This window comes from Chionomys nivalis, chromosome 7 (assembly GCF_950005125.1).
Source record: "Chionomys nivalis chromosome 7, mChiNiv1.1, whole genome shotgun sequence".
Lineage (NCBI taxonomy): Eukaryota > Metazoa > Chordata > Mammalia > Rodentia > Cricetidae > Chionomys > Chionomys nivalis.
In genome coordinates, this window is record NC_080092.1 from 79,280,401 (window position 1) to 79,293,166 (window position 12,766).

The 12,766-nt window shown below is 45.6% G+C and overlaps 1 protein-coding gene across 1 annotated transcript; it reads right to left on the reverse strand.

Annotated features, from left to right (window-relative positions):
* Positions 1 to 1,374: 1,374 nt before the first annotated feature.
* On the reverse strand, positions 1,375 to 6,034 carry LOC130877058 (keratin, type I cytoskeletal 27). The gene is made up of 8 exons (XM_057773966.1): positions 5,621 to 6,034; positions 4,864 to 4,946; positions 4,380 to 4,536; positions 3,951 to 4,112; positions 3,741 to 3,866; positions 2,492 to 2,709; positions 2,214 to 2,263; positions 1,375 to 1,529 (listed from the first exon to the last, which is right to left on the reverse strand). The coding sequence occupies exons 1-8, from the start codon at positions 6,032 to 6,034 to the stop codon at positions 1,375 to 1,377; spliced, it is 1,365 nt and encodes a 454-aa protein (XP_057629949.1).
* Positions 6,035 to 12,766: the final 6,732 nt, after the last annotated feature.

Sequence of the window (12,766 nt, forward strand, 5' to 3'; positions counted from 1 at the left end):
CCAGATGGCAGCATTCCACAGCACTCCTCTGTAGGTGGAATTTTCTGGCCCACCAGCCAGTTCCCAAATAACCACACAGAGACTTATTCTTATAAATGCTTGGCCAATAGCTTAGACTTACTACTAACCAGCTCTTACATATCAACCCACATTTTTATCTATGTTCTATCACATGGCTCAGTACCTTTCCTCAGTATGGCACATTCATCTTGCTTCTCCTAGTGACTCCACCTTTCTTCATTCCAGAGCTCTCTCCCTGTCCTGCACGTCCTGGCTAACCTCTTCCTGCCTAGTTATTGACCATTTAGCTCTTTATTAAGCCAATGAGAGCAACATGTATTCACAGTGTGCAAAGATTATTCCACAGCACTCTTCCCCACCCTTCAGATCTTATGTTCTTTCCACCTACTTTTCCACCACATTGGACTCTCACTCCCCTATCACCCATCAGTAGCCATCAATTATTTCCTTAGCTGGGAGTGAGACTTCATGAATTCCTTCGGCACTGATGCTGGAAATTTGATTGGCTTGGTATTGTGTGGGTCTTGTGCACAGAGTCAAAACTGCCATGAGTATTATAGCCTGGTCATGTCCAGAAAACACTGGTTTTCAGCCCTCTTCCACTTCTTCTGGCTCTTGCAATCTTTACCCTCCCCCTTATGCAATCTCTCTCTCTTCTCTTTAAAAAAATCTACATGTATCATCTTTCCTTAGGATGTTTTTGACTCTTCAATTTTCTATTTTCACTTCATTGAGTCTACTATATATACTCAAGATCATTATTTTATATGTATGAGTGTTTTACCATCCTATTTATGTGTTTACTGTATTTGTACAGTGCCCAAGGAGGCCCAGAAGGGGGTGTTGGATCCCCTGAAATGAGTTACAGGGCATATGAGTCTCCATGTGGGTGCCGGGAACTGAACCTGGGTCATCTCTCCAACTCCAGGAACTGGTTTTTATTTTTAATTTTTTAGTAGCTGTTTTATTTTCACTGCCTAGCACTCAACATATATACACCCAGTATGTGTGGAAGGTTGAGAGATTAAAATTTTGTAGACACACGAAAAGACTACAACCATTACATATTCAACCAGTTCCTAACTTGCAAAAAGCCATGGATTAAACGGAGGAATTAAAAGCGGAGCTTAGCTTCCATGGGAGGGTGTACTTCAGATGCAGTGATGAACCAGAACCAGGCAGGATAGCTTGCAACAGGAAGACATTTATTGAAACACCACCAGAGAGAAAGCCAAAGAAATGCCACTAGTCTAGAAAGTTTGTCTTCACTCACTGGGAGAGAAGCAGAAACATAAGAGGGCCCTATTTTGGACAACCGTTTAGATTTGGTATTTTAAAGTAGGGCTCTTCATTTTAAGCAGTGGAGTTCAAGAAGGCATCCTTTCTTTGCTCATTCTTGTTGACTTTGGTAGATTTTTCTTCCAGGGTATGAATTCTGGAGGAGAGAACCTTGCCACGGGGATCTAATTCTTCAACAACAGTTTTAACGATGGCGGTTTTAGATGGCTCTGAAATGACACAGACAAACCATGAAAATTTTAATTCACAGATGGGAAATAATTCAGCATTTGAAAAATATAGATTATGCTGTGTGCTGGTGGTCCCAGCACTCAGGAAGCCAAGGCAGGTGGATCTCTGAGTTCGAGGCCAGCTTAGTGTACATAGAAATTTCCAGAATAGCCAGTGCTACACACACACACACACACACACACACACACACACACACACACAACTCTGCCTCAAAAAACAAAACAAAACAAAAGAAACATATATAACAAAAAAGACAGAAAATAAGAGAAAGGAAGACTTCAGAGCTGGCTCAACCTGTGAAGTGCTTGCTTTGTAATGATGAGGACCTGAGCTCCATCCCCAGAACCCACATAAAACAAGTCACTTGTAATCCTAGGTCTGGGGAGGTGGAGACAGGAGGATCCTTGGGTGCCACTGACTGGTCAGCCTCACCTACTTGGCAAGCTTTAGGTCCATAAGAGACCCTGTCTCAAGCAAAAAGGTGGGCCTTGGATGAGGAACACTGCTTGAGTTTGTCCTCTGTTCTCCACCTACAGGTGCACCTGCACACATGCACACAAGAGGAAGAGAGGGTCCAGGGATGGAGGAGGAGGAGAAGGAGGGAAAGAAGCAAAGAGAGGAGAGAAGAAACCACTGAAGGTTTTGTAGAGCTTTTAATTTACCCTTTATCTGATTTCCGGGTCCTCCTGGGCCTTTTGACTTAACACAAGAGCTGTAAAAAAAAAAAAAAAAAAAAAAAAAAAATAGAGTTTTCCATTATTTACATCTCTGTGTTGTGCTAAAGCAACTGAGAAGTAGAGATTAACAGGAGTTTATTGGCTGCTGAAATAAGCCAGGGACTGTGCATCCATTCCCCCATGATCTGGACTGCAGAGACCTGCCGCAGCTTCAAGTGACTTTTAGGAACCTTAAAGAGAGGCCTTAGAGGCACAGTGCCTACCCCTCGTCTCCGTCGATGAGGCGGCAGTAGGTCTCGATCTCCTTCTCCAGGTGGGCCTTGACGTTCAGAAGCTGCTCGTATTCCAGCTTCTGGCCCTCGGTCTCGGTCCTGACCTGGTGCAGCTGCTCCTCCAGGGCGCTGATCTGAGCCTGGATCTGAGCCAGCTGTGTGCAGTAGTTGCCCTCGGTCTCGGTCAGGGAGCACTCCAGCGAGTGTTTCTGTGGTTTGGAAAGACGGTATTAGACGACATCACTGTCCCGACTCAGAAGAAACCTCTTAGAAGAGAGCCATCCTTCCACAAGGCAATCACTTCTCCCCAGGGTCATGGAGACGGCTGTCGGGGATGTGCTTGCCCTGCGAGCATGTAAACCTGGGAGCTGTCCCCAACACCTACACAAAAAGTCAGGTACGGCTGTGTGCCTGTAGTCCCAGGGCTGCGGAAATGGAGACAGGATGTCTATGACTTGATGATCAGCCAGCCTGGCTGAACCTGTGAGCCCCAGGCTGAGACAGGTGAGAGACCCTGTCTCCAAAAACATGGTGGAGAGCTCGGGAGGAATGGCACCTGAGGTTGACCTCTGGCCTTCTTACACATGAGCACACACTCACACCCACATGGGCACTATACATACGCACACACACTGCACATATACACAAACAGTCATTTCCATCCAAAAGATTCCATTTGCTCAATATTCATTCTTTGTCTCCATTTGTGCAACTCTGGGAGTCACCGCCCCTCTTTGAATCTGATTCTTCTTCTGGAGATACGGACGCGAGCTGTGAAGACAGCCTGCCTATGCCTCAGGGCGCATTGCGGGCTAACCTGTGGGTGAGCGACTGGGCAAACCCTTAATGAAGAGGGTGATTATTACTGTCATTAGGCGTGTTTCGCTTTAGACTCAACCTTCACAGCTCTACTTTGCTTTAGTCATGCCACTTAAAAGGAATTTAAGTGCTCTTAATTAACTGACCAACAGGAAGGCTGGGTGGGGAAACCAGGGAAGATATTTCTGCTCTGCAGAGATTTTTTGATACAGGTAAAATGAATTTCTTCCGGAGCACGTCAAAATAATTGTATTTGCAGGTTTCCAGGGCTTACTGACATCTAGGCATGACTTTCAAGCATATGTCAACAAGTAATCAGTGGCTAAAATCCCAAGTGAGTAACACTACAAGGATGAAAATTCTTAGGAGGTTTTTTTTTTTTCAACTTTCAAAGCAAAGCTGCCTTGTCCTTCATACTTACCATGGCCAAGAGGGACTGCAGCTCTATCTCCAGGGTTTGGAGGGTCCGTTTCATCTCAGTAAGTTCGTTCCGGGCCGAGGTGGTGGCTCCAGCATCGTCTGAAATCTGCTGCTGCAGGGTGGCGCTCTGCGAAGGCAGGAGCTGGTGTCAGGGTGGGGACAGCGGCATCCGCACCTGGTGCCGGGTGTGTGCCCGCGAGCCTGCCTTTACCTTTTCCTGGAACCAGGCCTCCGCGTCCCTGCGGTTTTGCTCAGCCAGGGCCTCGTACTCCGCTCGCATGTTGTTCAGCAGGACGGTGAGATCCACACCCGGGGCCGCGTTCATCTCCACGTTCACATTGCCTCCCGCTGCGCACTGCAGAGCCTGCATTTCCTGGAACGGTTTTCAGCCACATCAGGATCCACAGGGCTCAAAGCTTTTTCTGAGGTTTGTTGCTTTTTCTCGTTTGAGACAGTCTCACTCTGGAGCCCAGAATGCCCTTGGACTCTCAGTCATCCTCTTGCCTGAGATCTGGTTTGTTTCATTTGAGAAGGAGTAATAGAAACATTCCAAAGGCATGGGGGAAATTAAAACCATCTTGATATGAAGATATTTCGGGAAGGAGGCAGGCTATGAAGACAGGGAAGGTTGAGAGCCTACCTCCTCGTGGTTCTTCTTGAGGTACGCCAGCTCCTCTGTGAGTGTTTCCAGCTGGACCTCGAGGTCAGTTCTGCACAGGGTCAGCTCATCCAGGACTCTTCGCAAGCCATTGATGTCCGCATCCACACTCTGGTGAAGCGCCAGTTCACTTTCGTACCTTAGAGATGTGTTGGAAGGGTTCATTCTCTCCCATCAGATTTGAGTCACCCCACTTTCCAGGTCATCCTAAAACTTAACCTAGCACAGCAAGCTTCAGCGAGACTATCTACGATGAATAGACACACTTCTATGAAGTTCTCTTCCCTTCTGATCTTGACAATCGTTTGTGTTAGCTCTGAATTCTCTAAGTTAATTGGGTGAGTTAATTAATGCTTTAAAATGGACAAAGGGACAAACAACAGAGCAGAGAAGACTCCCAACGACACCAGGAAAAGAGGGAAGTCCCAGAATAACTTTTGGTCTGTTTTCATTTGGCTCAACTCACTTCATTCTGAAGTCATCAGCCGTCAGTCTTGCGTTGTCGTTTTGCAGGATGATGTTGGCGTTGTTTGCGGTTGCGGAGATGATCTGATGAATGGAGAGGTGGGGGAGAGTGAGGACATAATAAAACATGCACATTTCCTTGCACTCCAGTAGCATGTGGAAATCATAGGAATGCTTCTCGCACCTCGCACTGATGATGAGATGTTGTGAAAATGGGAACTCGAGATATGGTTGGTTTTACTTTATATTTTAATTTCTCCTTCATCTTTAAAAAATTTCCTCTTACATTTATAAATATATAGTTGGAGACACTGGGCAGTTTTTTTTAAATATTTTTATTTTACTAAAAACATGCTTGCACGCCTGATTTCAGATGGGTGGGTCATGATCAAAGATTGTAATTATAATATAAATTGTTATTGTTGTTTTTTTTAAATTCACTTGTTTTATGTGTATTGGTGTCTTGACTGTGTGTATGTTTGTGCACCATGTGTATGCCTGGTGCCCCCAGAGACTGGGAGAAGGTTTCAGATCCCCTGGAACTAGAGTTAGGTTGTGAGCCACCATGTAGATGCTGGGAATTAACCCCGGGTCTTCCGGAAGAGCAGCAGCCAGTGTTCTTAACTGCTGAGCCCTCTCCCCAGCCCAGAAATTATTTGGAATATTAACAATGAAGTTCTAGAAACTGTGTTCCATGTCCTGCTGTGACCTCATCTATTTTTCCTTGTCTATATGTCCCATGTCACTGAACTTCTTACCTGGGATCTGAGGTCATCAATGATGGGGAAGTATCTACTGTAGTCATGATCGAGACCACGGCATGAACCAGGTCCAAATTTTTCATACCAGTCCTTGATCTTCTGCTCCAGGTCGGCGTTGGCCTCCTCTAGTGCTTGTACATTCTCCAGGTAGGAGGCCAGGCGGTCGTTGAGGTTCTGCATGGTCACCTTCTCATTGCCCGACAGGAGGCCATGTTCGTTCGTCGTAAAGGCCCCACAAGATGCACTGCCCACACCGAGCCCTCCTGCCGAGGAACTGCCTCCAAAGGCGCAAGAGAAACCACTTCCGATGCCTGGCACTCCGCACGCATTTCCAGCTCCCAAGGCTGCTCCAGTGCCGGAAAGCCTCACGGAGCCCAGCCGTCTGGATGCAGAGGAGAAGCGAACGGACATCGTGCTTACACTGGAGTGTTGCTCCAAGGGTGAATGTCCTACTGGGTGAGGACTGCTTTATATATGCAACGTTCGGATGTCTCTAGGGGAAACTCTGCCTCTCCTAGCAAAATGGTGTTTGCTAGCTCATTGAGAATTACCCGTAAGTGGGAGACATTTCCCCCTAATGAATGTCTTTACGCTGCCGTGGCCACTTCCGTAGGTGGATGGTTATCTTGATGTTTGTTGTCTTTGGGAGGGAGCAGGGTGGAGTATTATCAAAGTTATTATAGTGATGCCTTTGAATTTAAGGTGAGTAACCCTTCCTGCCTCCTAGGCTCCAGGAGTATACAATTCCTTAAAGAATTCAAAAGCAATGTGGCAAATACAATCCTCCTTGCCTTGCCCAACAACACCTGCATGTCTCTGGCAAGCAATTCACCATCTGCCTTGTTCTCTATCAGAGACGTTGAAAATAATTTCAAGACCAAGAGCCTTGGATTTCTAGAGGAAGGAAGCTGAGTTTTAAAGGAAAAAAATTAAGGTCCTTTTTTGGAAACAGAAAGTTTTCTTTTGATCTTTTATCCTTCCTGAATTACCATTTAATCTGAACAGGTTTTTTGCCTGAGTCATGTTTCTAGGCAGGTCATAAGGGGAAATATATTAGTCTCCATGGCCCCTAATTTCCTTCCCTTCCTTCCTTCCTCCCTCCCTCCCTCCCTCCCTCCCTCCCTCCCTCCCTCCCTCCCTCCCTCCCTCCCTCCCTCCCTTCTTTCTTTCTTTCTTTCTTTCTTTCTTTCTTTCTTTCTTTCTTTCTTTCTTTCTTTCTTTCTCTTCCTATTACATTGTTTATTGATTTTTATTGAGCTCAACATTTTTCTCTGCTCCCCTCCCTGCCTCTCCCCTCCCCCTCAACCCTCTCCCAAGGTCCCCATGCTCCCAATTTACTCAGGAGATTGTCTTTTTCTACTACCCATGTAGATTAGATCCATGTATGTCTCTCTTAGGGTTCTCATTGTTGTCTAGGTTCTCTTGGATTGTGATTTGTGGCCCCTAATTTCTTTAGCTGTAAATGAAGGACCTAGTTCCCTCTTTCTGTCTATAGGTTTCTAGTATTTTTATGCATCTTCCTCTCCTTAGAACATTTCTGTACTTGCCTCCTCTACTTTTCACCTCCTATTCCTTAGTGAATTTTGGTTCTATTATTTTAGAGACTTCAGGTTTATCATGAATCACCGCACACCTCCAATTCAGCCTTCCTGTTCCCTTTCCTTCCCCTGCCTTCTCTTCTCTTCCCTTCCCTTTACTTCCCTTCCCTTCCCACTTCCTTTTCTTCCCTTCTCTCCGTTCCCTTCCCTTTCCCTTCCCTTCCCCTCCTCTTCCTCTCCCCTCTTCTTCCCGCTTCCTTCTTCCCTCTTCCCTTCTTCCTTCTGACAGGGTCTCACTATGTTGCCCAGGTTCACTTTGAACTTGTGGTCCTTCTGCCCCAGCGTCTGGAGCATTGGGTCACGGTGTCTGCTCAACCATTGTTTCTTACGTTTATCTTTTATGCCTCTTGGTTTCATTAGTTACTGATTACCTTAGGCAGCTGCTGTCTGAGGACTCCTCCACATCTGGATGCTCCCTTTCTCGTCTGTTTGTGCCTTGTCCTTCCTACATTTTGCCACTGTGTGGCTCACAGTTTTGGATTGCCCTGTAAGATTTCTCCTGCTGTCATCTTGCTGGCTTGCCATCCTGCTTCATGATGCCCCCTGCCCATCTCATTGCTTTTGTTCATGTTGCTCTTTTCGTCAATTTTTTTCTTGTTTTTTTCTTTTTTTATTTAAAATCTTGCCTTTGCCAGGAACAACTGGCATCATTTTCAGTTGTGAATATTTGAAACAAATAATCTAAAAACCTAAGATTTCATAGCCTAGTCGGTAAGTTTGCAGAGAAGAAAGCCAGAAAATTTAAATTAAGAAGTAATGTTCAAGCCGGGTGATGGTGGTGCACGCCTTTAATCCCAGCACTTGGGAGGCAGAGGTAGGCGGATCTCTGTGAGTTCGAGGCCAGCCTGGTCTACAAGAGCTAGTTCCAGGACAGGCTCCAAAACCACAGAGAAACCCTGTCTCGGAAAAAAAAAAAAAAAAAAAGGAAAGAAAATGCTTAGAATTAAACCATTTTCATGAACTGTTCTTGTTCTCTCTTCAAATAATCTTCGGAAAATTTATACTTGAACACACTAGGTGTTCTTAATCCAGTCGGGTTGAAAATCAGAATCAGCCTCTTAGCTGAGAGTGGCTGCATTCCCTCCCGGTTTAGGAGGCGTGCCAGGCCATGGCTGGAGGCTGGCTGTGCTGGCTGGTTTGCTGTGTCAACTTGACACAAGCTAGAGTCAGCAGAGAGGAAGGAGCCTCAGCTGAGGAAAAGCCTCCATGAGCTCCAGCTGTAAGGCATTTTCTCATTTAGTGATCACGGGGAGGGCCTAGGCCATGCTGGATGGTGCCATCTCTGGAGTCCTGGGTTCTAGAAGAAGGTGGGCAAGTCACTAAGCAGCTCCCCTCCACAGCCTCTGCATCAGCTCCTGCCTCCAGGATCCTGCCCTGTTTGAGTTCCTGTCCTGACTTCCTTCAGTGATGAACAGCAATGCTCAAGTGTGTAGTTGGGTTTTTTTTTTTTTTTTTTAAAACTCTTTTGGGTTCCACCACCCAGCTCCCAAATAAACACACAGAGACTTACTTATGAATTCCTGGCCTTAGCTTGGTTTGTTTCTAGCCAGTTTTTCTAACTTAAATTATCCTGTTTCTCTTTAACTACATTTTGCCTCTGGGCTTTTTGCCTTTCTTTATTCTATATATCTTTCTTTCCTTCTTACTCCATGGCTGGCTGTGTGGCTGCGCGGCTGGTCGCTGGCATCCTCTTCTCCTTCTCCTTTACTCTGTCTTCCCTAGATTTCTCCTCCTCCTCCTTTATTCTCCCTGCCCGCCAGCCCCACCAGTTTCTCTCTCCTGCCTTGCTATTGGCCTTTCCGTTCTTTATTAGAACAATAATTAGGAAAAGCAACACAACTTTACGGAGTTAAACAAATGCAACATAAAAGAATGCAACACATCTTTGCATCATTAAACAAATATTCCTCAGCATGAACAAATGTAACACATCTTAATCTGATATTCCACAACAGAAGTGTAAGTCAAATAAACCCTTTCCTCCCCAGCTTGCGTTTTGATCATGGTGTCTGGTCGCAGCAATAGGAACCCTAACTAAGACACTGGCCACACCCAGGGAGCAGCACCCTGACCTGGAGCTGTGAGGTCCTGTTTGCGCAGAGTAGGAACTGCATTGAGTTTCAGCCATACTTGTCTCGCCCTTGCTTTCTGTCATCATTCAGTATATGTGTGCCAAGAATAAGTCCCTTGGCTCCCTTGAAACTTCACTGTTCCTGTCTCTTCTTCTGAGCTTCTAGCACTGTCAGCCTCCTGGGGCTGAGGGAGATCCCTTGGCCTTCCTTGTCATCCCTCGCTCACTTAGGAAGTCCTATCTTAATTTCCCCTTTCCTGTTGGACATGCATCTCAGAATTGTAGACACATTGCTCTTTCAGCTTTTTCTGCAGTGCCTTGCCTAAGACATCGCTGTCCCTAAAGGAGGAACTTCTCTGCTCCTACGTAGAAAGAAATTGAAGAAGAGATGGCATTTCTAGTCTATTATAAGATGGGACTGCGTGCAGGACGGGCTTTATTCCATACTGATGACCGGGAGCACAATTTGTTGAGCATTTGTGTTGATAATTACGTAAGTTCTTATTTCATGCTCTCAGCAATTCTACAAGGGAAGTCAGTCAAATTGCCACCTTAAATAGACTTCCTCCCAGTTTCCTTGACTCTGATTGGTGGTTTTAGAAAGAAGCTATTGTAGGACCAGAGACTGACTGTGAGTAAAAACATCTGTTGTAAAAGCCTGAGGACTGGAATTCACTCTCTGAAATGTATGTCAGGGTCGAAGAAGAAAACTGACTCCACAAGATTGTGCTCTGACCTCCACGGCGTGAATGAATACATGCACACACACATTCTTATAACAGTAATAACAATACAAATTATATATATATATATCTTTAAATTTACTTCATTTTAATCACAAGAAGGCCCACTGTGTTTCCAGGAATCCCCACCTGTACATGTAGGTGTACAGGTTTGAGTCTGTGTGTTAGCCCAGTTCAGTTGCTTCAGTACTTGGGAGATTCTGCTGTAGTTTGGGACAACCCTCAGGTGAATATGACTGGAATACGGGTTCTGGGTACTAATACGTTTGTTGTGGAGAGAGTTAAATATCCTTAACAGGAAAATGGTATGCTGTAATTGCCACAGGACACATTCATCTCTACTGATGTAGGCTGAATAATGACTCCTCAAATCTGGAGTCCAAATCTCTGAACCTTCCAATTTATATGGTTAAATTATTATTAATTTGGGTTAAATTATTACACAGAGGAGCCTTTTCCTTTTGAGGCTAGCAACATTTTCAAGTTAAGAGATTTTCAAAAGGAAAAAGCTCCTCTGTGTAATAATTTAACCCAAATTAATAATAATTTAACCAAATAAATTGGAACGAACATCTGGACCGCACATCTGGAATGAACATCTGGATCGCACATCTGGAATGAACATTTGGATCGACCGAACAGCTGGAATGAACATCTGGATTGCACATCTGGAACGAACATCTGGATTGCACATCTGGAATTAACATCTGGATTGCACATCTGGAATGAACATCTGGATTGCACATCTGGAATGAACATCTGGATTGCACATCTGGATTTTTTTTTTTTTTTTTTTGGTTTTTGGTTTTTCGAGAAAGGCTTTCTCTGTGGCTTTGAAGCCTGTCCTGGAACTAGCTCTGTAGACCAGGCTGGTCTCGAACTCACAGAGATCCGCCTGCCTCTGCCTCCTGAGTGCTGGGATTAACGGCGTATGCCACCACCGTCCGGCTGGATCGCACATCTGGAACGCACATCTGACTCGCACATCTGAAAATTAAAGATCTTCGTTAGAGTCAGAAGTGTGAGTATGAGAAAGCATAGCAGAGACTTCTCTAATGGTATAATTTCCTGTCTCTTCTCTAATAGACAGAGAACTACTTCCCCATGCCATTGTAATGGCAATCCCAGGGACCAGTCATGTCCATTGTGACTAGAGTTACTGATACACGAGGAGAAGGCAATAATGACTGTCTCACAAACCTAAATCCTCAGAACAGGTGTGGATTGAAGGCTGGAGGCTCCCTGAAAGATGATTTGTATGATTCTTGCATGGTCAGTCCGAGTTTGTGAAAAGTCTATTGGTTTAGATTATTCCCCCACAATATGAAAACCAAGTAACCCAAGAGTCTAATAAAATATAGTTCATATTAAAAAAAAAAAAGAATCACATTCAAATTCTAAAGAAAGTGAGCAGGAAAATACATTGGGCAGATCGGTAGGCGGGTGACAGCCGAGCAGGGAATGCTCCCCTGTGAGTGTCAGCTGCTGTCTGATGGAGGCAGGATGAGACGGTGGGAACTACAGGGAGGAGAAGCCCTCACTCCAGAGTCTCCTCAGAGCCTCTCACCAGCTAAGGAGAGTCCCAGCACAGTTAACCTCTGCTGTGAGCAGTGTGCTCTTTTCATATCGAGAGAGCAATGAACTGGGCTTAAGGCCTGGCTGGCTAAGCCCTGACATAGGGCCTCAGTCCCCTGCCACACATTTTCTGGACCTCAGAAACATTACAATGATGATACCAGGCTTCTTGCCTCTTGGTGATCTTACTATCAGTCCTGTCAGGTGCCACCTCAGGAACCACCCTGGGTGCCCCTTCAAGTTCCTTGACAACCAGTTGCCATGATAGATTTGAACCTAACTGAAAAGTTTCTGCACGCGGATAAGCTTCTCCGCCAATGCAATAATCCAGATCAGATAAACCAAACCGCATTAGAAAAAGCTCAGGTTTAATGGATACAAACACTCCCAATGGCCTTCCAGCCCCCCCTACCCCCCCCCGGAGAGGGGGTGGGAAAGGAGAACCTGAAAACCAGTGTTTGTCACCCCCGGGGGGGGCGGGGGGGTTAAATACCCTGCAGGGTGGTCTTGAGCATCTCTGGGGAGGGGTCACTGTTTGGCAGGCTTTCTCAGGGGTGGAGTCTGGACTGATGCAACTCCCAGGGGAGGGGGCTGGGGTGAAACTTCCACCTGAACTCTAACAAAAGTAGTTTCTGTTCTTATTGTAAAGGCAGTGTAGGAGGTGGAGATGGCTCAGTGGGTAAGAGTGCTTGTTCCTCCAGCAACCGTAACACCAGTTTTCCTTCTGGCCACCATGGCCACCAGCACACTTGTAGACATGCAAACACACAGAGGAAGCATGATTAATAAAAGCTCAGAGGTAGATATCAGGATTCAACATGAAGATCCGAAAAGCAAAACAGCCAGCCATTTGGCTCTTACCTCTACCTCAATCCAAAATGGTGATCCTGAGGCGGGCGATGGTGGTGCAAGCCTTTAATCCCAGCACTCGGGAGGCAGAGGCAGGCGGATCTCTGTGAGTTCGAGACCAGCCTGGTCTACAGAGCTAGTTCCAGGACAGGCTCCAAGCCACAGAGAAACCCTGTCTCGAAAAACCAAAAAAAAAAAAAAAAAAAAAAAAACCCCAAAAAAACCAAAATGGTGATCCTGCCTCCTGAAATCTCAGAATGAGACTGTGTCTGAGAGCTGTTTCCTCCCATTTTATATTCCTCTCTAA

What these genes read in the sequence shown, in the direction of transcription:
- LOC130877058 (XM_057773966.1), bottom strand. Translation starts at nt 6,034, where the DNA reads ATGTCCGTTCGCTTCTCCTCTGCATCCAGACGGCTGGGCTCCGTGAGG. An exon ending in AGGCCTGGTTCCAGGAAAAG is followed by an intron (nt 3,867 to 3,950) that starts GTAAAGGCAGGC and finishes CTGCCTTCGCAG; the next exon opens with AGCGCCACCCTGCAGCAGCA. An exon ending in CTCATCGACGGAGACGAGGG is followed by an intron (nt 2,264 to 2,491) that starts GTAGGCACTGTG and finishes TTTTTTTTACAG; the next exon opens with CTCTTGTGTTAAGTCAAAAG.